We start from the raw sequence: 26895 nt of genomic DNA, 5'->3' as shown, positions 1-26895 counted from the left end.
CAGTTTCTTTACTATGAAAACTAGATAGTAATATTTACCTTGTATGGTTATGAAATTTTAATAAAAATAATTAAAATCTAGATCTTTATGATATGTATATTTAATCTTTCTTTAGGGTCCCATTCTTATGACTGCATAAGTTTTATTTTCCTCTCCTAATAGTGATTTGTTACAAGCCATCCTCATATGCCACCTTACAGGCTTTCTAAAATAAGCTTGGGTAGTAAGGTTGTATCTGGCACATAGAAAGTATGTAAGATCTATTTGTTAACTTCCCCTTCTATAGTGCTCTTTAATACACTATTTTGAAATACATTCTTACAGGTAAAACTTGGAGGCAACATCAAAATATTTAACAACCCATGTGGTAAGGACACTGTTCAGTCTGAAAAGATGCTGGCAGTGAACAATGAGGTGCAGATCAGCTGAGTGCTAGTGCTGGCTAAGCACCCACAACTGTTAAATGCTTTTAACTTCCCATTAGAGCTTTGAGACAAGTCAATAGCAATACAGTTAATGATTGATATATTAAAGTCATCAGGTCTTAAAAAGGAGAGGGTGTTTAAAGAAAATTGACCTAGGAGGTACTTACGCTTTGGAGAGGACACTCAGGCCCAGTGTAGTTCATCTTTATTAAACCCAACCAATCTTCGAAAAAATATTTAAAGGAACAAAATAAAAGAAAGCACACATCTTAAGATATTTCAATTGGAACACAAGACAAAAACACTGTATACAGTTGTTTTTTTTCTATAACATAAATGTTGAAATGTGTAGCACAAATAAGTATTGCCGGTGGAATAGTTTATAGTCAAAATAGTTAGCATATTTCTCTTCCCATTTTTATTTATTACAAACATTTCTCATTCTTAGATTTTCCCAAGTTATGACTCTCAATATTTTAACAATAATTTGACAAAATTATTCATACAATTTTATGCACTTTAATAAAATATTTTTCAATAATAGGTAGACTACATGTGGTAGTGAATTAACCTTCTTTATGAAGAATATTTTAAATCTAGATTTACTAATCCAAGTTCTAAAATTTTAGGAAATTATTCTGCCTAACTCATATCTAACGTATAGCAGGACCCATAATATGGGCATTTTCAATGAAGGATTGAACAATGACTAATTTTTAGGGAGAGTAAACATTTACTTTTCAAAATTGTTGTGCTTTAGTACTTTGAAGAAACACATAATTGTTTTCTTAAAGCCAATTTATTAATACATGGCTCAATTTTGTTTTTCTCTTCTTTTTCTTCTTTCTCTACCCTGCTTCCTTGGATGCTTTCCCAAAGGAGGACAAAGTGGTTAGAATCCATACTTTCTTTTCTAATATTTGTTCTTGTATTGTTGTGAACTTTATTAAGTGAATGTTGCACCTAGTGTTGTGAATAACTATATTTCACAAAGAAATTATATACTAGGAAGAGCTCATTTCCAGTTCTCATGAAAAAAAAAATGAACATTTAAGACTATTACAGAGTTTGATATTAATAGATGAAGTCTGGATAGTTTGAGTTCATGATGACAGTGAAATTTTAATATAATTTATATCATTGCAAGCTCATTTATCTGCTTAACTCTGAGTTTTGATGATTATTCCAACTACTTTCAGAAACAATAAATTCTAATGGGCTCTACCATTTTCAGCATGCAAAGGCAGGTGATTTGAAACTTTATTGTGGAAGGAATGGAAAGCACTTAATAGAGGGAATGGATCAAATGCAAGTAAAGAGGCCAAAGTATAATCGTTTTTCCATAGAACACAAGTAGCAGAGTTGTCATATTGAACCACATTTTGCCTTTTTCTTCTCTCCTGTGCATATGAATAACTTGTTAGGAGAGTAAAAGGTCACTTTTAACTCTTATCAGCTGTAGAAACCACAGAGGCTGTTTGTGCCTGGGAAGATAGGCTCCAAGTAGACTCTTCAGTCAGCCTTTCCTTGGTATACATACTATACACCTTCATTTGGTGTAAATTACAACTTCCTCACAGCTCATTAATCTACGAATATGAGACTGAGACAATGAGTATTTCAGGTTCAATATATCAACTGAGCTGCCTTTGTTCAAAAATTGTATAGCTTATGTGATACCCTGCAGTGCATAATTAGCAAGCATGACATTAAATTGAACATTAATCTGTGTTTTTAAGCTTATGCTAGTATATGCTCATCAATTTTTTCTATGAAAAAGAAATAGAGTTGAAAAATCATATAGGGTAATCTATTTTTGCTACTTATTTTTGCCTGTGCCATTGATTGTATGTGGGATAATTTTAGGGGATATTATTATAATGCCAATTTTATCAATATTATTACTTTGGATGAGTCCACAGTCAAAACGTGGGTAATTTTAAGTTCCTTTTAAAGAGTAAAAGTATAAGTAAATAATGCTGACATTTAGGCAGATTTGGTGATGAAATTTAAACTGCTGTCCTGTAGGGCTGGCCAAACTCACTATCCCTTTGACAGCACTTCCCATAATGGTAGGTTATTTGTGCTTGTTATGATTATAGTGTAATGAGAATACAGGTGGGTTTTGTAGACTCAGACTAAAAATAGAGTGGAAAGACCTGTAAAATATAATCACTTTCAATTATTTTCTTCACTTTGGTTAGAATGCATACATCTATCACTTTATTTTTAAGTACTCTGTCATAATTTCTTTAAAAACCATTTTAGCCTATTGAAGGAGTTCAATGAATGACCTTTCTAGCCAAGGGAAACTGAAGCCACATTTTGTCTTAGCCATGTTAAAGAGCATAACTGACTATTAAATGAAATATTTCATTGCCGGTTCTTTCCCTATTCCTCTGATCTCTTTTATTTTTTAGTAGAGAAATCATAATTTATATGTGTGTGGTGTTGGCATGGGTGGAAAGAGAAGAGAGATAAGGGTGAATAAAACTTTTCTAAAGGTAATCTTCATCTTGATCAATATAATAATAATAAATTCTACTTGATCTGTTAAATTGGTGAAGAGCTGTGATTAAAATAAAGGAGTATGTGATATGAAGTCCTAAGAATAGCTAATTTATAAATATTTCCTTTGTTAAGTCCAGCAAAAGTATTGTCATATTTTCCATATCAGCAATATTTTATTTTAAAACTTCATCCTCAGCCTAAATCATATCTAATAATAATTTGGAAGATTTTGTGTTTACTTGTAAAGAAAATTGCTGTCATAAAGAATGACTTTGTAATGGACATATGTAATGGTTGATAAAAGAAAATGATGTTGTCAAGTACATACTCTCTTTGGCAAAATTATGATTATATTTTTTACTTCATTAAAAGCCCTCCTTGAAGCCTAAATATATAGCAATACTGTAAAATTTCCCATAGCCTGTTTAAACTACTTTTATCTTTGTTTTACTATTTGGTGGCAGAGGATTGAATTTAGATAGCTCCCTTGATAATATTTAACACTTTGCTGCTGCTAAGCCAACTGAATTGAGTCCTGCAAATTTAATTCCTTGGGGATTTCCCGTAAATTTTCATCACTATTTTTTTTTAGTAGGGACGATTTGTTGATGACTATAGCAACTAAAATGAACTTGCTATGTTTCTAGTTAATCTATATTTTCAGAAAGAAAGTGTCAGGTTTTATAAGTTAAGATTATTCTACAATAAATGTTAGCATTACTCTGAAAAACAGAACCTTACTATTTTCTTATTCTTTCAAAATATGAAAGCTGAACATACCTACCTTTTAAGTATCACATATACAAAATAATTTTTATATCAAAGTAATAACAAGGCACTAAATTGACAAAGTTAAAATTTTTCAACTAGTTTTTCATAACTATCCATTGATGTTTAAGACATCATACTAAATGATATGTTAGTAAATAAATATGATTTTATAGAAAGATTATAAAAGGTGGGAATTGGCTTGGATGGAACAGGATGTTGGCTTGAATGGTACAGTGCCAACTGAATTTGAAGCTGGCTGTATTATAAGGTGATGTCTGTGGGATGGTTGATTCTTAACAGCTTAAAAAACATTACTCTCAGACTCAACTCTTTAAATATCAAAGTGATGATTTGTTTTTTCTCTGGCTAGCATTAAAGGCAACAAAGAATAATAACCATTTTTAAAATGATTTGCATGATTGCATTAAATATTTTTTCTTATTATGAAAAGTCTTCTCAGAGTTATCCATATTTAGCTCTTGGCATGATGAAGCATATGATTCTAATTTACAACCTTCAATCTTTTGAAAAAGTTATTGTAAGAGTTTGCCTGGACCCACTTTTATGTTTTCTTCTTTTCATCTGAAAGTTTTGATAGATTTCTCTGACAAAAGTTCTCTTTGAAATTCTTCCCAGAAAAATAACATAAGTCTGTATAGAAAGTTTATAAATATAGATAAATATATCAATAAGAAAAGTTTAGAATATATCAAGAGAACTTTCATTTGGCAGTTTGGGTGATTAAATTTCACAAGTTGTCTGGTTTTGCTGAGCTTATCCTAGAGAGGAATAAAACATCACATTGCAGAAACTTTTATGGAAGATAATTCAGAAAGCTGTGAATTTTTTATTACAAATCTATTTTTGAAATTTGCTAGCCTGTTTTTGAGATTTGCTAGCCTGTTTTAACATCTTGCATTCAGCATTACTATTCTTTAAACTTCATATGATTATTGCATATTGTGTACTATTGCATATTATCAAAGTCCTGGTTAGTCTTGGTTTTGTACCATCCTGCATCATCTTTTAGTACAGTTATAACATCTGTTTCAATAAATTATAATTTTTCAAATCAGTATTAAATAAGGATTCACAGTAGGACTATGGGAGCTGCTCAAGGGTATAGAAAAGTAGCCTTTTCTAGTATAAGGAAAGGGCTATGGTAGAAACAACTTCCACAAAGCTAAGGACTATGGACAAAATTCTTGATATTTTGGTGAACATACATTGTCAAATCTTATGTTTATGTATCTAGGAGTGGAATTACTGGGTCACATGAAAACTCTATGTTTATCCTTTTGCGAAACTGCCAAATTTTCCCGAAGCAGCTGCATAGCAGTAAATGGGGGTTTCAATTTCTCCACGTTTGTCAATGTTTGTTACTGTCTTTTTGATTAGGAGCCATCATACTGCATGGAAATGAAGTAGTATCTCATTATGGTTATCATAAAACTTCTTTTAGCCAAAATTATCAAACTTGTTTGATATCTCCCATGATTTGGTTTGTGTGAACTTTTGTTAATACATAAAAATGCTTCTAGGTTACTAATTTCTTGAGAATGAGATTTTTAAAGACATAGTCAAAGTATTAGAAATTCGGTGTTTTCTTCTCTGGGGATTCTTTATTTCTCTAAATTAGAATTATATAGGTACTTATTAATATGTATAAGTCAATCTGAACAGGAACTCTGAAATTTAAGGTAACTTGGAATTTAATATCTGTCTGTCTGGACTAACTATCCCTAGGATGAAAAGTAAGAGATTTTTATGACCAGTTGAAATGACTAATTTTTAAGCTCACAAAGAGAACTAGCAGTTTCAGTTTTACCTCTCAGCCATAGGTCCAAGATTAACAGTGAAACTTAAGTGCCTACTTTAAAAGGCTATTCTTTCATGGTGCATAATGTATTTTCTCTAGTGAGTTTTCAGTAGCATTCAAACAGGGGCACATAAATACTGACAACCAGATTTTCTGTCATCTGCCACCCAACTTTCAATATACGCCTCATACCTGCCATCCAACAGATTTCATGGGCAGGGAGCCCCTGACCACTCCACTGCAGTTACCTATAATGGAGCTTCTGAACCATAGAGCTGGAAGTGGGGATAAGAAATGTTGGTAGCTGTTCATTCTGGGACTGATACTGTAGTCTTTGAGAACTGGGGAGAGAGAGAGAGCCCATGCACTTGGCTGTACCTACCAAGAATATAATTTCCATCTTGAGCATGGAGCAGAGAAGAAAGGAAGCTGGTTGTGGCTCAAGTCTCTTGGTGTTCTTATAAAAATTTAGTAGAGTTTCTTGAATAAATGTTTCTACATTTGCTGTATACACTTCAGACAATTTTCAGATACTTTAAATGGCTGTTTTTAAAAAAATAATAATAATTTTTATTAGTTATAGTGGTTTTGCTGGGAAGAAGGATCTGCAGAGGTCCTTACATTACCAGTCTGGAGCTACACAAATAGACTTTTCATAGTTTTGTGTTAATCCATCCATGCACTTATTTATTTATTGAGTTATTTACTTTTGAGAAAGGGTCTCACTCTATCACGCAGACTAGAATGGCCGTGGCACAATCACAGTTCATGGCAACCTAAACCTCCCAGGCTCAAACCGTCTTTTCACCTCAGCCTTCAGAACAGCTAGGACCACAGGTGTGCCTGGCTAATTTTTAAAAAAACTTTTTTAAAGTTTTGTAGTTATAGGGGCTTCCTGTGTTGCCCATGCTGGTCTCAAACTCCTGGGCTCAAGTGATACTCCTGCTTTGGCCTCCCAAAGTACTGGAATTACAAGTGTGAGCCACCACACCAGCCTTTTTATTCATTTTTTTATTCATTTATTTATTCATTTGTTGGCTTGCTGTCATCAGTAGTCTCATATATAATTATTTTTATTTCAAAATTACTATCTCATTGTTTTCAATAAATGCATTTTGCCTGGTAATTCATGCCAAGATGCTCTCTTTCTGTTCATTTTAATATAAGTTATTTGTATTCAAGAAAATTCAATTGCATTTCATCACTAAGCTTACATTTGTTTAATCAAGCAGCCACTAATATTAATTATTATAATTAAGAGTAAAGTCTATTCCTTGGGTTACATGAACTCATTCATTTATTCATTCATTCAGGGACTTTTAATTTAATTTTATTAAGATTACATTAGGTTAAATGGTTAATACGCCATAGATAAACACCTTCTTTTGCAAGTTTATTATTTAATAAATTCAGCTTAAAATGTGTATCTGTATGCATATGTATACTTATCGTATGACTATAATGCTATATTGATGCATAATAATTTTATGGAATGTTGTATTAAGGAATAAATAGAATTCCCTCAAATTTCCCCTTAGTGTTCGGGATGACAACTGTCTAGTAATTCAGCCAACACCCCACCAAACCTTTTAGTGCCAAAAGCATCTCGTGCCGATTGGCTTTTAAGCCACAAACCTACTAGACTACGACTCTTCCTCGTATTCTATTTATTAAAGCAGTTTTGAAGATATTTTTCAAATATGGGAAAATATGTTCTAAATTTATTAGTTTTGCAGTTACTTTAAAAACTTTAAAAGTATGTTCTAAATCTTGTAATCACAACTTGAAATTAGATATGTAGATCTTTAAAAATCCTTGTTTTTATTTATGGCCTTACTAAGGCATTTAACAAATACATTTATTCATTGGCTAATTTATTTTGTTTTTGTATGTATATGTATATATGCAATAGTTTTTTCATACATAAGCTTCAACTGCAAATGTTTTGTTTTCAGAAAGTAATCCATTTGAATCACTTTATAATTGTGGAAAAATAATTTTGTGCATTTAATTTATGAACATCTTTATTATAAAAGACTTAATTTTTATAAAAATCAATCAAGTATTTTCATTGACCAATAAAGTGCTGTTACAGCAAATTATATGGGAAAGAGTAGAAAACTAAATCTTTCATGGAGAAAATAATATGCCTCATGACTCTTCAACTACTTCTACGGAATTTGAAAATGTCCATGTCTTTTAAACTACATAGAAACACAGAAGACCAACAATGTCAGTCATTGAGCCAATGTGCAGTTATAATGTTTTTCAACACAAGCTAAAACAGGAATGACAATCACAAGGAGAAGATGCACTTGACAGACAGTATCAGAGAAGTTTCTAGGTAGGGCAGTAAGTCAAGCCTCAGATCGGTAGTTGGGATTTTTCTTGTTTTGTTTGTTGCTGTTTTTATTGTTTGTTTGTTTATTTTAATTTTAGACATGGTTAAAACTTGCATCACGGCCGGGCACGGTGGCTCACGCCTGTAATCCCAGCACTTTGGGAGGCCGAGGTGGGCGGATCACAGGGTCAGGAGATCGAGACCATCCTGGCTAAGACGGTGAAACCCCGTCTCTACTGAAAATACAAAAATTAGCTGGGCATGGTGGGTGCCTATAGTCCCAGCTGCTGGGGAGGCTGAGGCAGGAGAATGGTGCGAAGCCGGGAGGTGGAGCTTGCAGTGAGCCTAGATTGCACCACTGCACTCCAGCCTGGGCAACAGAACGAGACTCTACCTCAAAAAATAAATAAATAAATAAAAATAAAACTTGTATTACTTTTTACAATGACTTTGTTAAATTATGTGTCAGACTAGTGTATGATTGTTCCCCATAAAAAATATATCCCTCTACACACTGCTTTAAATGTGTCCCAGAGATTCTGGTATGTTGTGTCTTCGTTCTCATTGGTTTCAAAGAACATCTTTATTTCTGCCTTCATTTTGTTACGTACCCAGTAGTCATTCAGGAGCAAGTTGTTCATTTTCCATGTAGTTGAGTGATTTTGAGTGAGTTTCTTAATCCTGAGTTCTAGTTTGATTGCACTGTGGTGTGAGAGACAGTTTGTTATAATTTCTGTTCTTTTACATTTGTTGAGGAGTGCTTTACTTCCAACTATGTGGTCAATTTTGGAATAAGTGTGATGTGGTGCTGAGAAGAATGTATATTCTGTTGATTTGGGGTGGAGAGTTCTGTATGTCTATTAGGTCCACTTGGTGCAGAGCTGAGTTCAATTCTTGGATATCCTTGTTAACTTTCTGTCTCGTTGATCTGTCTAATGTTGACAGTGGGGTGTTAAAGTCTCCCATTATTGTTGTGTGGGAGTCTAAGTCTCTTTGTAAGTCTCTAAGGACTTGCTTTATGAGCCTGGGTGCTCCTGTATTGGGTGCATATATATTTAGGATAGTTAACTCTTCTTGTTGAAGTGATCCCTTTACCATTACGTAATGGCCTTCTTTGTCTCTTTTGATCTTTGTTGGTTTATAGTCTGTTTCATCAGAGACTAGGATTGCAACCCCTGCCTTTTTTTGTTTTCCATTTGCTTGGTAGATCTTCCTCCATCCCTTTATTTTGAGCCTATGTGTGTCTCTGCACATGAGATGGGTCTCCTGAATAAAGCACACTGATGGGTCTTGATTCTTTATCCAATTTGCCAGTCTGTGTCTTTTAATTGGAGCATTTAGTCCATTTACATTTAAGGGTAATATTTTTATGTGTGAATTTGATCCTGTCATTACGATGTTAGCTGGTTATTTTTCTCATTAGTTAATGCAGTTTCTTCCTAGCATAGATGGTCTTTACATTTTGTCATGCTTTTGCAGTGGCTGGTACCTGTTGTTCCTTTCCATGTTTAGTGCTTCCTTCAGGAGTTCTTGTAGGGCAGGCCTGGTGGTGACAAAATCTCTCAGCATTTGCTTGTCTGTAAAGGATTTTATTTATCCTTCACTTATGAAACTTAGTTTGGCTGGATATGAAATTCTGGGTTGAAAATTCTTTTCTTTAAGAATGTTGAATATCGGCCCCCACTCTCTTCTGGCTTATAGAGTTTCTGCTGAGAGATCTGCTGTTAGTCTGACATAGTGTTGGAAGTTCTGGCCAGGGCAATCAGGCAGGAGAAAGAAATAAAGGGTATTCAGTTAAGAAAAGAGGAAGTCAAATTGTCCCTGTTTGCAGATGACATGATTGTATATTTAGAAAAGCCCGTCATCTCAGCCCAAAATCTCCTTAAGCTGATAAGCAACTTATGGAATCAAAAAAGAGCCTGCATTGCCAAGACAATCCTAAGCCAAAAGAACAAAGCTGGAGGCATAATGCTGCCTGACTTCAAACTATGTTACAAGGCTACAGTAACCAAAACAGCATGGTACTGGTACCAAAACAGAGATATATACCAATGGAACAGAAAAGAGCCCTCAGAAATAATACCACACATCTACAACCATCTGATCTTTGACAAAACTGCCAAAAACAAGAAATGGGGAAAGGATTCCCTATTTAATAAATGGTGCTGGGAAAACTGGCTGGCCATAATTAAATGAGAGAAGAAATAGGTTCATTTCAATTCTGACATATTATATGTATATTAAATGTTAATAGTGTAGTTGCAGTAAATCATTCTTAGAAACTAATGTTTATTAGGCATGTCTTTCTCAAACACTAGATTGATCACAAGGCCTAATTCCTGTGGTGTTTATATCAGAGATTCCACAACAGCCTTAGCATTTGCTCTTATCAGCCCAGTTCCATTCTGTTTTTTTTTGTTTGTTTGTTTGTTTTTGGTTTTGTTTTGTTTTTTTCAGACAGGGTCTCATTCTGTTGCAGGGCTCACTGCAGCCTTGACTTCCCTGGGCTCAGGCTGTCATCCTACCTCAACCTTCTCTAACTGGGACTGAAGTGAATCTCCTGTAGCTGAGACTGACGTGGCTGAGGCCATCTTGGCTTCCTGCAGCTGGGACTACAGGTGCCCACCACCACACTTGGCTAATTTTGTGTGCATGTGTGTGTGGAGACTGGGGTTTTACCATGTTGCCCAGGCTGGTTTGGAATTGTGGGCTCCTGCCTCTGCCTCCCAAAGCACTAGGATTTCAGTTGTAAGCCACTGGGCGTTGCCCAGTTCCATTGTTTTTAATTGTTATTCTTTGACCACATCATCACCGCTGAACTATTTTAAGAAACAAAACAATACTGTCACCTAACTTAGTATTTCATTTCTATTATGTACCAGGATCATATGTTCTCTTATTTTTTATTTAAAGTTCTCTCTTTTCATGGAGATTGAGGAAACAAAAGATTATCCTCCTGTCCTCACTGTGGGTTAACTACAAGTAAATGTATCTCATTTTTCCCTATCTATATTTGATCCGATTTTTCCTCTATCTTTGAAATTTTAAAACTAAAGTTTCAGTTTTTAGTGAAGAGTAAAAGTTGTGATCATAAGATTAATTTGTGGATATGGTATATAAAAGGCAATAGGGAGTGTCTAAAATAAAGAAATTGTATATTAGCACTTCTTATGTTTCCACCTCAAAACTATTCTTTAAAAAGCAAAGTAATTTTGATGAGTCTGTTTTGGATGTCTTTAATGTTTCTTTGTATTCAAGATAAAAGAAAAAAAAATGTTTAAAGACATAGATAATTGGCAGTGTCTTATTAAAGTTGCTTAGTTCTTTGTGTGTTCTTTTGATCTGTAGGCATGCCTTTCTTTAGCCTTGATCATTGTTTCTCACCTATCTACTTTGACCTCTCCTTTCTATTACCCAATGTATGTTGAATTATCTGTACCTACCTTCTCATACTTTTTCTCATCATCTTCACCACCTTCCATTAGTAATATTTTTCAAAATCTCAAAGCTACGCTTACATGATTATTCATCCAGGTAAATTTGAATGACCTGAAAACAAAATTTTGTGATATCATGTTGTCCTGTTTTCATGGAAAAAATGTCTTCTCATAACCCCTTACAAATATGAATTGCAGTTTTCTTTTTAATGTAATTTTCCCAAATTCTTATAATACTGTATAATATGGCCGTTTCTCAGAGAAACATTTGCTCTGATTCCTCAGTAAAGTTCCAGTTTTTTGAGTTTTCATCCATTGGTTCGTTTTTGGAATTTTATATTGATCTTCTTCTAAATTTTAGTTTTAGATAAAGAGGAGAGTTTTACTTTTCTATGAGTCCCATCTGTCCATTTCTTGAAAAGTCTATGAATGAGGCAACGAGTAGGATGCCAGGTAGCAGGGAGTTCAGGGCGGGGTTTCTGGGAGAGGTCTCTCTCTGGGCCACTCCCTCTCTAGCATTCCTAGTCTGCATTCCTTTGGTAGCGTCCTCAGTACTGTTCAGGGGATTCAGATTTCTTTCCCTCCAACTGTCCCATGGATCACACTTGTCTCCAGCCTCTGGAGGTACCTCTGAACTTCCAAGTATCTATAACAGAGTTCTAATTGTCCTAGTAAATAGTGAGACCACCAAAGAGGCTTCAGCCTGGTAGCCAAATATATTAGCAGATGTTTAATAAGCATCTCAAATTTAACATGTAAAACCCAATCCCTGCTTTAGCTCTCCAAACCTGCTTATTTCGGCCTTCTTCATTGCAGTAAATGACTAATACATCATTAAAGTTAACAAAACTAAAAACTTTGGAATCCTCCTGGCCTTTCTTCCCTCCGCATCTAATTCATCAGGAATTTGGCTCTGTCTTCAAAATATATCCACAATGCAACCTCCTCTTACCACCTCCACTTTCGTCAAACTGGTTCAAGACACCTTCTAGTCTGGTTTATTGCATTGAACCCCTAATTGACCTTTCCTCCTCAACACCTCATCTTCCACCCCACTCCCAAAGACAAATCTGAGTGAGAATAATTGTTTGAATGTGTAAACCAGACCATACCATGTACATCTCTGCTCAGAACCCTCCAGTGGCTTCCCGTCTCATCCAAAGTGAAAGCAAAGACACTACAATTATACCCAACACCCTGCATCATCTGTACTCTACACATACACACATCATCTCCTGTCACTGTCCTACCTGCCTGCTACCTTCTGCTCACTGTGTTCTTCCTGGTCCTAGTGCATACTAAACAAAACCCTGCCTCAGGCTCCTAGCATAACTCTTTTTTTTCCTGGAACATTATTCCCACTTCTCACTCCCAAACTCTCTTCAGGTCTCTGTTCAAACATTACCTTATCAAAGAGGCCCACTATAATTACTCCATATAAAATTATAGCCACAGCCCAACCATAGAACATCCTTTCTTTTTACCATGTTTGATTTTTCTCCATAGTACTTCACCCTGTGAAATACATATCTATCTATTTCTTTGTTCATTGCCAGCTCTGTAGAAAAGGGGGATCTTAACTTTGTAGTATTCTCAGTGCCAGCAACCTTGCCTGGCACAGGTAGGCACTTGAAATATGTGATGAATGTTGAGAAGTGTTTGACTTCTGAGTTTGTGGAGTCAGCTTCATGTTACTGGGGCAAAGTATCACCTCTCAATTGGCACAATCCCTCTACCTTGAGAATTCCAACAGGCAAAGCCCTGCTGTACCTGGTATGCTATATTTGAAATGGAAAGGTAATGAAATAAATGAAATTTGCAGCCACAGGGCAGTGTGCAGAGTCATGGTATAGTTATTAAAGGCTTTTTCTGCCCTTACCCACTACACCTCCCGTTTGGTCTGTCCTTACTCTAGGATCATGTGTCATTTAATTTAGGGATCTCTGGAGAAAACCTGTTTACTTCAAAGGTTTCCCTTCATCTGTCTTGGATCGTGGATTGACCATTGTTTTACTAGGCTTGATTCTCATCTCCATAACTTCCAAAATTTTCTCAAGGCTTCTACTTTATTAATGATATCCATCCTTGTATCATGGAATATGTCTAGATTTTATTCTTATTTTTATACTTACATAGCATTTGAAAGATTAGGAAATTGTGTTTTTGAACTGAAACTCTGTTGAGTAATTTTGATAAATTTGAACTTTTGGAAAAATAATGGAAGGCCTTGAATAGAGTAGTAGCCCTCTGCCAATTGAATAACTTCTAGCTTTTATGTTGACATTCTACATGATTAATTTTTAAACTTTCTTTTGAATTCTAGAATAAGCAGCAAAAAATAATTAAAAATTCCTTTTTTGGTAAATATATTCAAATATTACTTTAGTACTTTTATTTTCTTTCTAATAAACCCCAAGTGTTTTTTCCTCTTTAATTCTTAATATTTTCAACTCTCACTGGGCTGACCATGCATTCGTGAAATTCAATGAGTTTGTATCCTAGTGACTGCAATGGGAAAATACACACCAAAAATGCAAATGATATTGAAATATCAGAGAAAAATATAGAATTCTCAATTAGTGGTTGGTCCTATGCAATAAATGCTGTATGCAAGCCACTTTTTAATCATTTCACTCTTTGCCCTAAAACACATTAAAAGACACAAATAATGTAATCTATAGTATATTCATTTTTTAATAATGGGACTGTTTTATGAACTATAATTATGTCAAACATCAAATGAACATTGAGTAATTATTCTCTAGTGCATCTTGAAATTATTTTAAAGAGAAAAAGGTTTCAATTGTAGAAACTCATTGTTGAACTGTAGCTACTTTGTCATTGGTGAAGTAAGATATTGTGATGATAAGAGAAAATGAGGAAATTAGAATTTGACTTGACACAATGTAGTAAATGTAAGTCAGTCAAAAATATACTTTTATAATTTGTTTTTAAATTTGTGTATTATTTTAAATGTATACAGAGTAGTTTCTAATATGCATTATTTCATGGAATTTTATTCACACTGGAGTCATATTAGTTATTACAGGCAAAATTCTTTATAGGTATATAAGAAAAGTGAGGCCATAGAAGTTTAGTGATTTTCTATACATCATAAAGTTGACAGCATGTGGTTGAAAATCCAGGGCACTTATGTCAGAGCTCTTAAATAAGATCATTTGATCATCATTTATGTCAAGACAAATTCTTGTTATAAAAATTTTATGCTTATATATTTTAAAGGAAATATCAAAATTTTTTTTGTTAATTCCTTCACTTTGCTGTTTGCCTGGGTGACATGAGCCATGCTTAATTTCCATGGTGCTTTTGCTCGGTGTTTATAGTGCTGCAAGTATAGTAAACACTCAGTGAACTTTGAATGAATGAGTGAATGAATGGCAGTTCTCTATACCTTTTTTTCCTTAATTAAGTTGTTTCGAAACTCCAATGTTTGAAACTATAAAACATAATTTTGTATTTTGGGATATCTGTTTCCTAAAATAAAATCATTAGAACTGTACTTAGCTATTGTTGTGGAGCTGTCTCATCAAACCTATCATCTCTGGCTTTGAATTCTCTATTCAGATTTTATGGTATGAGAGGGATGTTTGGTCTTCTTCCTCACACAAAGTTCTAGAAGATACTTGAGTTGAGCAGAATAAAAAGAGGCTCCCACAAGCTCTTTTGTTTAACCATGTCCAAATATGAATTGCCTACTGAACAGTGCATATATGATAAGTGGAAACAGATAGATTTTAATGTTTTGGACCATTCACTCAAATATTTCAAGTAATCCAGTTGCTGTTTCATGAATGCTTCTTAATCTTACACTTCTTGGTCAGTGATTTATTATTAATTAGAATGTATTACTTAAATTCATACCTTTGATTCGCATATGAGTTTGATTACAGACATTGAATTTTCTTAGACATACCTAAAATAGCACATTTTTAACAAAGCACAGTATTATTAGAAACTGATTTCATCCATTACTTTAATTCACATTTTTATTAGAAAGAGCATCTATTTAGAATTCTGTGACCTAAATACATAATGTATGTAGTATTTTTGCTCTCCTTCTTATGTCAATCAAATGTACAGTGTCAAGTTGATGAATTTACAAAGCGATTAAATTTGTTACCTATATTTGAGATTGCCTTTATCTAGATTTGTCAATACTCTGTAAGAATTTCTTCCCACTTAGACTTTTGGTTAATGCATTAGAAAGTATTTGAGTAAATAAAATATTCTAAAATAATATTATTCCATAATAAGTTACTGTATGTTTTTGTGATTTTTAGAGGCTTTTGCCGGTGTTATTTTTGCTTTTAAATTTCAGGAAGCTAAAACTTTGTAACAAATTTTACCATGAGAATTGGATATAGCAAATAACTAATGTCCTACATCTCTCTCAACTGTAGGGTTAATACTATTTAATGTAGGATATATATGGAAAAATCACAGCTGAAGGTTCATTTATATCCTTTAGTTCTTTTTTTTCATATCTTTTATTTCTTATATTAAGATGCTTTCATTCGAACCCAACTTTTTTTTGTTTGCATTCACAGAAACCTTCAAAAATATCTTTAAAATATTTCATTTGAAATTGTGATACAGATGTAAATGTACGTGTTTAAACATATTTTAGAACTAGAGACTATGGCTAGCAGGAATAATTCTTACTGACAGAATATAAATATGTAATTACTGTATATTTTTGTTTAGGAATAGTATACATCTTTTCTATTCCTACTTGATGTATTTCTTGTGATATTGCTGAAATGACCAGTGAGGCAGTCTGGACTAGAGTGAGAAGCACTGCAATGAATGCTAGAGAATCTGAATTTAGTCACAATCTAACCTGTCTTCTAAATATTGGCAACTCACTTGAAGTATCTCTTCCTCAACTCTTACACAGAAAAATAGGCAGTGCCCAACACTATTTCTCTTACTGCTTGGCTTAGACCATGGGGATCTTTATTAGGTTGGTAACAAGAGTCATCAAGATGTATCAGTACAGATGTTGGAGGAAGGGATGTTGTCACATCAGAAACTAATTCTGAGTGGGAGTCAAGGTGTACAAAAAGGAGATGAAAGAGAGCTAGCCCAGAGACCATTGTTAGAATCCAAGAAAACTGGAAGTAGACTGAAGACAGTTTTGCTGTGTAGTGTTTCATATAAATGTAACACAGGATTCAGTTCCACAAATTTATGCTCACATGATTTACTCTTTCAAATCCCCACTTACGTACATTTAGGCAATTATTTAATCTTCTTAATTTCCCTACTTTATAGAGGTCTGCAAACTTTTTCCATAAAGGACAAAAGAGTAAATATCTTAGGCTTTGTGAGCTTTACAGTCTCAGTTACAACTATTCACATTTGTCTTTATGCCTATATATAGTCATAGATAATACAAATAGATGTGGCTATGATCCAATAAATTACATATGGAAACTGAAATTTTATGTAATTTTTATGTGTCATGAAATATCAATTTTTAAATTTCTTCTCTCACCATTAAAAATATAATAGCTATTAATTTCAAAACATTACCATTGAAAATATTACCAATGGCAGAGGCAGACATTTTTTGGACTAATATTTATTGAGCACATAATATTGTTACAGTGTTCTCAGTTGTAAGTGTGTGTGTATCATAAATTCATGTGTTTTTATTTAATCATCATGACAACCTTATTAATATCTCCATGTGAGAGATGAGAAAATTGAGTCACAGCACAATTGCTCCAGGTCATGTTTGATTTGCTCTATGCTTCTCTTGGAGAATTCCGTTCCTCTTATCTGGTCACTTTAAACTCTAAGCCAGTGCATATACATCTTCTGAGGGGCTTGTTTAAAGGCAGATTTGTTGGTGTCACTCCCAGAAATTTTAATTCAGTAAGTTTTGAATGGGGCTAAAAAATCTGCATTTCTAATAATCTTTCTCTTAGTTCCTGAGCCATACAAAATGGATGGCAGGCAGAATTTGGCCTGTAGGTCATAAGTTTCTGACCCCTCTTTAGTACAATAGCTCTTTCTTCTGATCAGTACTGTCAATCAGTCCTAAGTGGAACAAAAGAAGCAGTAAGAATGTTCTGTAAGTATCTGTTAAGTCCATTTGTTCTCTGGTATAGTTGAAATCTATTGTTTCTATGTTGACTTTCTCTCTTGATCTATCTAGTCCTGTCAGTGGAATATTAAAGCCTCTCACTATTATCGTTCTCATCAGCCCATGTAGCATTCTCCAAGACAGACAAAAACAAGTCTAAATAAGTTTAAGAAAATCAAAATCATATCAAGTATCTTCTCAGACCACAGTGGAATAAAACTGGAAATCAACTCTAAAAGGAACCCTCAAAACTATAGAAATACATGGAAATTAAATAATATACTCTTGAAAATTATTTTTAGGTTAACAATGAAATGAAGATACAAGTTAAAAAATTCTTTGAAATGAATGGTAGTAGTAACACAACTTATCAAAACCTCTGGGATTCGGCAAAAGCAATGTTAAGAGGAAAGTTCATAGCGTTAAATGCCTACATCAAAAAGTCTGAAATAGCTCAAATAGACAACCTAATGTCACATCTCAAGGAACTAGAGAAACAAGAGTAAACTCAACCCAAACCTAACAGAAGAAAAGAAATAACAAAGATCAGAGCAAAACTAAATGAAATTGAAATAAAATAATACAAAAGAGAAATGAAAGTAAAAATCAGTTATTTAAAAGATACACAAAATCAATAGATCGCTGGTGAGATTAACCAACAAAAGAAGAAAGAAGATCCGAATATGCTCAATTAGAAACAAAACTGGAGATATTATGACTGATACCACAAAAATACGAAAGATCATTCAAAGCTACTATAAAAACCTTTATGCACACAAACTAGAAAATCTAGAAGAGATGGATACATTCCTGGAAATATACAACACTTCTAGATTAAATCAGGAAGACACAGAAACCCAGAACAGATCAATAACAAGATTTGGTATTTGCCATTATGGGAGCCTTTATCCACTGATTCTCCCTATTTTATTTTATTTTTTTCAGTAATTAAAAAAAATGCGAATAAGTAAAAGTCCAGGGCCAGATGGATTCACAGCTGAATTCTATCACTCAAAGAATTGATACGAATATTATTGAAACTATTCCCAAAAAATATAGAAAGATGGAATCCTCCCTAAATCATTCTATGAAGCCAGTATTACCCTAATACCAAAACCATGAAAGGACATAACAAAGAAAGGAAACTACAGACTGATATTCCTGATGAACATGGAATAGATGCAAAAATCTCCAACAAAATACTAGCTAACTAAATCCAACAGCATATCAAAAAGATAATACATCATGATCAAGTGGGTTTCATACCAGGTATGCAGGGATGTTTTCACATAAGCAAGTCGATAAATGTGATACATCACATAAACAGAAGTAAAACAAAAATCATATGATTACCTCAATAGATGTACAAAAAGTATTTGTCAAAATCCAGCATCTCTTTACTATAAAAATTCTCAACAAAATAGTTATAAAAGGGACCTCATTCAAAGTAATAAAAGCCATATATGATAGACCCACAGCAAACATACTGAATGGGGGAAAAGTTGAAAGCATTTCTCCTGAGAGCTGAAACAAGACAAGGATACCCACTTTTACCACTTCCATTCAGCATAGTACTGGAAGTCCTGGCCAGACCAATTGGACAAGAAAAAGAAATAAAAGACATTAAAATTGGGAAAGAGGAAGTCAAACAGTTGCTGTTCACCATTGATATGATTGTATACCTAAAAAACCTTAAAGACTCATCCATAAAGCTCCTAGATCTTGTAAACGAATTCAGTAAAGTCGCAGGGTACAAAAATCAATGTACACGAATCAGTAACACTGCTACACACCAACGACTGAGCTGAGAATCAAATTAAGACCTCAGTCCCTTTCACAATAGCTGCAAATATTTATAAAATACTTAGGAATATACTTAACTGAGCAGTTGAAACACCTGTACAAGGAAAAGTGCAAAATGCTGCTAAAAAATAATAGATGACACAAGAAAACAGAAATACATCCCATGCTCATGGATGAGTAGAATCAATATTGTGAAAATGACCATAGTACCCAAAGCAATCTACATATTTAGGACAATTCCCATCAAAATACCATCATCATTCTTCACAGAACTAGAAAATATAGTTCTAAAATTTATATGGAACCAAAAAAGAGCCTGAATAGCCAAAGCAACACTTAGAAAAGAGAACAAATCTGGAGGGATCACATTACCGAACTTCAAATTATATTACAAGGCTATAGTTACCAAAACAGCATGGTACTGGTATAAAAATAGGCACCTACACCAGTGGAACATAATAGAGAACCAAGACATAAAGCCAAATACTTACAGCCAACTGATCTTTAACAAAGCATACAAGAACAAAAATTGGGGAAAGGACACCCTATTCAATAAACAGTGCTGGGAAAATTGACAAGCCACATGTAGAAGAATGAAACTGGATCCTCACCTCTTACCTTAAACAAAAATCAGCTCGAGATGAATTGAGACTTCAATCTAAGACCTGAAACCATAAATATTCTGGAAGATAACGTTGGAAAAACTCTTCTAGACATTAGCTTAGGCAAAAAATTCATGACTAAGACCCCAAAAGCAAATGCAACAAAAACAGTAATAAATAAAATGGGACCTAATTAAACTGAAAAGCTTCTGCACACCAAAAGAAATAATCAGCAGAGTAAGCAGACAACTCACAAAATGGGAGAAGAGCTTCACAAACTATGCATTCAACAAAGGACTAATATCCTGAATCTACAAGGAACGCAAACAAATCAACAAGAAAAAAAAATAATTCCATCAAAAAGTGGGCAAAGAACATGAATAGACAATTCTCAAAAGAAGATATACAAGTGGCAAACAAATATATGAAAAAATGCACAACATCACTGATTATCAGGAAAATGTAAATTAAAACCACAATGAGATACCACCTGCAAGAATGGCTATAATTAAAAAGTTTAAAAAAAAAAAAAAAGATGGTGACCTGGATGTGGTGAAAAGGGAGCAGTGCTACACTGCTGGTAAGAAGGTAAACTAGTACAACAACTATGGAAAACAGTTTGGAGATTCCTTAAACAACTAAAAGTTGAACCACCATATGATTCAGCAGTCCCACTACTGGGTATCTAGCCAAAGGAAAAAAGTCATTATGTGAAAAAGATATATACACATGCATAATTTTGAAAATGAAGATCCAAAGTTCCTTCTCAAAGCTTCTGTGTATTCATGTTTTGTAAATTTGCTTATATCAGAGAAGAAACACCCATCCCAATGTGTATTTCTCCACTACCAGAGGATTTTTCCATATATTTTGGTGCATAGAAATGGTATTATTGACATTATATTTTATATTTGTCTCTTTTCAGCAGAAGAAAAGTATCAGGTAGTTTTTAATTTGAGAGCTTGAATTTACTTCACCAACTATAGCTGCATTAACACCAGTACATGCTGTTTTTTTTTTTTTTTTTTTCTCCTTGTGTGTTTTGTGTCACTTGTGTATATTCCACTGAAATGTATTCTGTTTTTCAACTTTTAGGGATATAAACTGTGCAGTGTACATAAAGTTATTTAAATTATCTTAATTGATTTTCGTTAACTTAATTATGTTTTAAGAGTTTATTTTGTGAGGCCAGCCAGGAATTCAGTCTCAGTAATCATTGAAATTTAGTCCTCCAGTTCTCCCAGGACCTCAGAGATGTACCTTATATAGACACTATCAAAGCACTGTAAAGGCCCTTCCAGTCATCAAGTCTACACTGGCTACTACAGACACTCTCCACAGGTTATCTATGCCCTACTTGATGCATGGCTATCTTTGATGAAGCTGAGTCCCTGTTCCTCTGGTACAGCTTTTGGGGAAAATATAATTAAAAATAAAATCTTCTTCCAACCCAGAAATCTTCTTCATGAAGGTAGTGGAGAAAGAAAACACTTTTTTGTTGAATAAGCATTAAGCCAAAATGTGATGCCTATCACAGGCAATCTGCTGAGATTGCAGAGACAGAAATAAATCTCACCCTTACATACAACCAAGTAGATACAACCCATTCCATACATGTTCTCAAGATTAAAAATAACTAGTCCTCTAGTAAGACTTGGCAGCAGCATTTAGCGCACATAGTTTGCCCTAAATTGGTAATTTGGGTGAATTGGTAACTATCTGTGTTAGGGAATTGGCTTCGTCCAAAGGGAAAATAAGCTTCTCCTATCCTTACAAGAGGTTGTTTGGCAACATGGAGCAAGGTGCCTGCTGAAGTTAGATCCCTACAATTCCACACAAACCTAAAGAGGGGCGCTATCTTCCTGGATGATTGCATTTCAAACAGATGGCTCCAGGTCCTTAAAAAAGACAATACTGGGTCATAAAGCTGGCAAAAGGCTTATTTAACCTTAAAAAAAGATGCACATCTATTTCAAAGGACAGAGAAAATTTAAATTAAATGCTCCAAGGAAACCAGAGAAGGAGGGAGTACTTTCACTTACTTTTAAGAAGGAAAACTGTCTCCTCCTCTCCTCTCCACTTCCTTCTCCTCCCCTCCTGCTTCTTGTCCCTTAAAAAAAAAAAATAAATAAATAAATAAATAAAAATAAAATTGTATTTGCCCTTATGGAGCTTCCCTACACCCAGAACACAGCCATCCTCTTAAAGGTGTTACCACATTCCCAGGACATTACCAGCTAACCATGAGTGAGTCTCTGCTGTCCCCTAGGCTGCCAGCCTCCAGTTTCTTCAAGACTGGGGAATCTTCCAGAATTTCTCTCTTAAAATTCACAATGTGTTTGCTATTATACAGAAAAATAAGAAGTCCCTGAGACAAATAAATCAAGAATATTCTGTCTGATTTGAATGTGACTTTAAAAATCCAGGAACAACAAACAGAGATTAATATCTTAAATTACTTTCCGCCACACCACCATCATTACTTTTACTCCTTAAGTATGTTTGAAATAAACCAAACTGACCAGATTTTATTAAATACAACAATTTTTTTGTGTGGAAGTATTTCTTCTTTCTGTAGCCTTAGTACCATATACATCATTGAGGTGTTAATTTCCTTTGTGAGAATAATACTCATCTTTAATATTCCCACCTTGTATACAGTAATTCCAGATCATTTTATGACATTAAATCAACTCATTAGAATCTGTAACATAGCATAATTATTGTTCCCATTTCATTACTGCCTTTAACAAATTTTACATCTGTTTCCTCCACATTTGAATTTTTCCCTTCAAAATTGTTTTTAATATGCTCTGTTAGCTCTTCTGGATTCCAGGAAGCCTGTGTCTTTTAATTTGTCTTGCCCTAAAATTATGTTTGAAAATTTAAACTGGTGACAAGTTTACATGTGGTTAAAGAACCATTTATATTGATCTATCCTTATGAAATACTATCTGTGAAGCATCATAATATTCCATAATTACCTCAGCAGCATGTGAATCTGTGTGTCGAATGGTATATACATTTCACTATATAGAGAATTAATAATTTTCACTGGGTATAAGAGGTAGCCATGTTTAGGGTGATGAGATTAGTGACACACTAGGAGTTGGATCATTTTGGTCTGAGTTGCAGTCCTGTCACCTGAAAAAAAGAAAACTCACAGCTTCTCTAGGTTTTTTTCTTACTTGTAAAAATGAGAATAATATTATTACCCAATACATACTTCTCAGAGCTATTGAGCAGATAAAAATAGTAAGAAATTTCTAATATCAGATTATATCTTCTTAGTATAAGAGTTTTCTAATTTATGTTTTCTTGCATATGATTTGGATTCTAAGTAAAACAGAAAGATCTAAATGAGCCTTAATCAGTACTTCTCATTTAATGCAGATGGGACCCTTTGTGATTTACTTCTCTTAAAATGTATTAAACCAGAGAAAACTGCTAAAAAAACAAAAAAAACAAAAAAAACAAAAAAAACACATAGTTCAGCTTTGTTGGTTTGTAATCTTTGCGGTAAAATGGTAACTGCATTCAACCATTACTTTAGGGCTGCCTGACCAAATAATCTTGAGAAACATACATGAATTTTAGTAAACAAAATGTGGCCTGGAAGGTCACGGTGCAAAACTAGATCATCTGTTACTTATGATTTCTGTTCAACTATTGTGATGTATGACTTTTCTGTGATTCCTCCTTTACAAGTTTTCTTTTCTACCTACATTATTTCAGGATAATATCATTTTCAGTCTTGTAAAATAAATAGAATTAAAACCAGTTCAATAAGTTGATTTTAGTTAGAAATTTCAACCGATTTTGTTTCACTTACTCTGGAAAAATATATTTATTTACTTTATCTTGCTGGCTACTTTGAAGTTGAAATTATTGTTTTCTCTGAATGCACCAATTATTTGTGGGAGCCCAGACTCTCTTGACAAGATGATTATTTCAGAAACCTTATTATTTAATATGTTGAATGATATTTACTTTTATGTGGTGTAAGCCATTCCCAGCTACTTTTTTTTCTGAATGTATTATTTTGTATACCCACCTTATTTTTCAGAGAAAATCATTTTTTACCTTATTCACATATTCATTTCTTTGCTGTGAGGTTTGAATATTTTTAGGTCAAAATTTAACAGTGCTATTGCTGTGCCATTAAGCATAAATTGTGTATATTCTGCTTCTGTTTTTAAAATATAATATCAAGGTAGGAACTGATTATGAAAGTAGGTCATAATGATGGATAATCTCCTTAGAGACATGTGTTTTGGGGATATTGTGCTGCTTGATCCACTAAATTCTATTATGGTAGCAGCAAGATGATAGTGTTATTGTACATTTTTTAGTTTAGTCCTTTTATTGTTTTAGTTATTACCTTTCTTCCAACACACATTGTTTTTAAATATATTTTGGAATACATATATGAGAGACATTTATGTTGCAGGAAAATATTAAGTACCACAACTATTTGGGGAGTTTATAAAAGGTAAAAGTATTGACAGTTTGATATGCCTTGAGGAAAATACACTAAGGCACTGAAAAATAATATTTATAAGGCCATAGTAAGAGATACAAAGGCCAGGCATTTCTTTGCAAAAATGAAGAAATTGGCAATATATTTTTCAAAAAGCCTTGAGAGACTCCCCCAAACAGGAAATATTCTATGTTGTTATTTCAAAGAAATTCAACACTTCAGAAAGTGCAAAGTTAAAAATGAGAGGGAAAGAAGGAACTAGGAATTTTCAATTTGGTTTCCCAGGCATTGATTAATTTCCTATGGTGTTCTTAATATATCTTTTTGACTTGGTTCCTTCCTTTCTAATGGGGAAAGTACCATCTCCTACATCTGTTGATATTTCAAATTTTGATTGGAAAGGAGAAATTCATTAATCTTCATTCTTCAACATTAAGGAAGTTAGAATTCTCCTATACTGAGCATAGTGGAAAGTGGACCTGTTTCTCTCTAAAGATAAAGTAGGAGTATGATGACCTAACAACTGTGACTAAATTATCATTACTGACAATTAATGTCATTAATATCATAGAGTTAATTCATAAAACATCACTTGAAAATATCACCAATTGTTGAGGCAGACATTTTTAGACTAATATTTATTGAGTACATAATATTATTGTAGTGTTCTTAGTTGCATATGTGTATGTCATATATCTATATATTTTTATTTAATTGTTAATGTAAACTTATTACTATCTCCATGTGACACATGAGAAAATTAAATCATAGCACAATTGCTCCAGGTCATGCCTGACTTGCTACATGCTTCAGTTGGAGAATGGTATTACTCAAATATGGTCACTTTAAACTCTAGGCCATTGCACAAATCTCTTAAGAGGCTCATTTAAATGTAGATTTCTTGGGCCCACACCAAACATCTTATACTCTCATATTATGTCCTAAACATAGAATGTAGTTTAGTAATGAAGTAATATCTCATTTATCAAAAACTCAGCTCTCTATCAACTTCACTTTTCTTGTCTGAAAAACAGACATTTTTGGATTAATATTTATTGAGCACATAATATTAAAACAGTGTTATTTGTTGTATATGTGTGTAAAATATCCATATGTTTTTTATTGTCAAAACAACCCTATTCCTATCTTCTTGTGACAAATGAGAAAATTGAGTCACAGCACACTTGCTCCAGGCCATGCTTGACCTGCTCCATGCATCACTTTGAGAATGCTGTCTAAAAAACAGACAGATAACAGGAAATCAGCAAAAAGATAATGTGGAATTTCACAAATAATTTGATCATGTCAAATCCATGCCATTAATTCATAAGAGAACTTAGTGTACTCATAGTTTATTCATAGCTGTCTTTTTTTATTTTTTTTCCTCTCTCTCTCTCTCTCTCTCTCTTTTTTTTTTTTTTTTTTTTTTTTTTTCTGAGACAGAGTCTCACTCTCTTCCCCAGGCTGGAATACAGTGGCTCAATCATTCATAGCTCTTAAAATCTAGGTTTTGTTGCTAGCCTTCAAGTTTGTAAAATGCGTTAGAAAAAAAGAAAAGCTGCTCCAATTTAGCAGATATGATGGGTGAGAAGAATCTTACAACTTCAGAGGATAGTCAAAACTGGAAAAACAGACACAAGAATTCAAAAACTTAGCAGTTTTGATCTATGACATGCACAGTCCAGCTGGCTTGCACATATCAGTTGGACTTGACTATTTACAGTTCTCCCTCGCTGCAGCATGAGCAAATAAATCCGCTTCTTCCAGTGATGGCTATAGAGAGAGAAAAGAGTATGTAGAGTAAAATATATTCCATTTGGAGTAGTTCCAAATCTCATCTCATCTACTCACTGACTGTAGATGACACTAAGTTTTCTGCAACTAAGTTTTTTGTTTGTTTTTGGTCTATGAGGCAGTCATAGCAACAACCTCCCTAGATAGAGTAAATAATGCAGGTGGGAAAATTCTCTTATCAGGATACCTAGCACATAGAAATCCAAGCCTATCCTTTGTCATCTTCCAGAAGCATGGAAGATAGTTACAGAAGATAGTACAGGATATGGTGTCAGGCAGCTGTGGACTCAGATCCTGGCTGCATAGTTATTAGCTGGATAACTTTAGGAAAATGATTTCAACTCTCAGTGCCTCGGTTTTTTCATTTGCAAAGTGGAGTTAGTAATGCCTATTTTTCTGGGTTAATGTAAGAATGATCAATAATATAGATACAGCACCTTTAATATATTAGGCCTTCAATAAATGATAGTAATTATTATATTCCTAATTTTCAATGTCTTCTTTTAAAGACAATACTGCAGATGTGTTATACATTTTGGAAAGATTTGTATCCTAAATCATAAACCATTAGTATTTCAATATAATTTATTCATCATGTTCCTGGTTGTTTATAGGTTAATGTTTAAGCCTCACCTTCATACAGAAAAAATACATACTTTATTATTATGAATATTTATTGTGATATATATTTATATTTATAAACATATGTTTATATGTGGATTTTCATTTTTCCTACATTCTCAGCATTACACACAGCTTTATATCTTTACTCTTACAACATTAGCTTGTGTAGATTTATT

General features: G+C 33.6%; 1 protein-coding gene across 1 annotated transcript in view; it reads left to right on the top strand.

Annotated features, from left to right (window-relative positions):
- Nucleotides 1-26895, top strand: part of RIMS1 (regulating synaptic membrane exocytosis 1) — a 491022-nt gene that overhangs the window by 206410 nt on the left and 257717 nt on the right. The window contains exon 4 of the mRNA XM_077999766.1: nt 1305-1316. Within this exon, the coding sequence (XP_077855892.1) occupies nt 1305-1316 (12 nt within the window). The remainder of the gene's footprint in view (nt 1-1304; nt 1317-26895) is intronic.

Source organism: Macaca mulatta, chromosome 4 (genome assembly GCF_049350105.2).
Source record: "Macaca mulatta isolate MMU2019108-1 chromosome 4, T2T-MMU8v2.0, whole genome shotgun sequence".
NCBI classification, from domain to species: Eukaryota; Metazoa; Chordata; class Mammalia; order Primates; family Cercopithecidae; genus Macaca; species Macaca mulatta.
The sequence above is the reverse complement of the archived record's forward strand: the minus strand, read 5'-3'. Positions and strand labels throughout refer to the sequence as shown.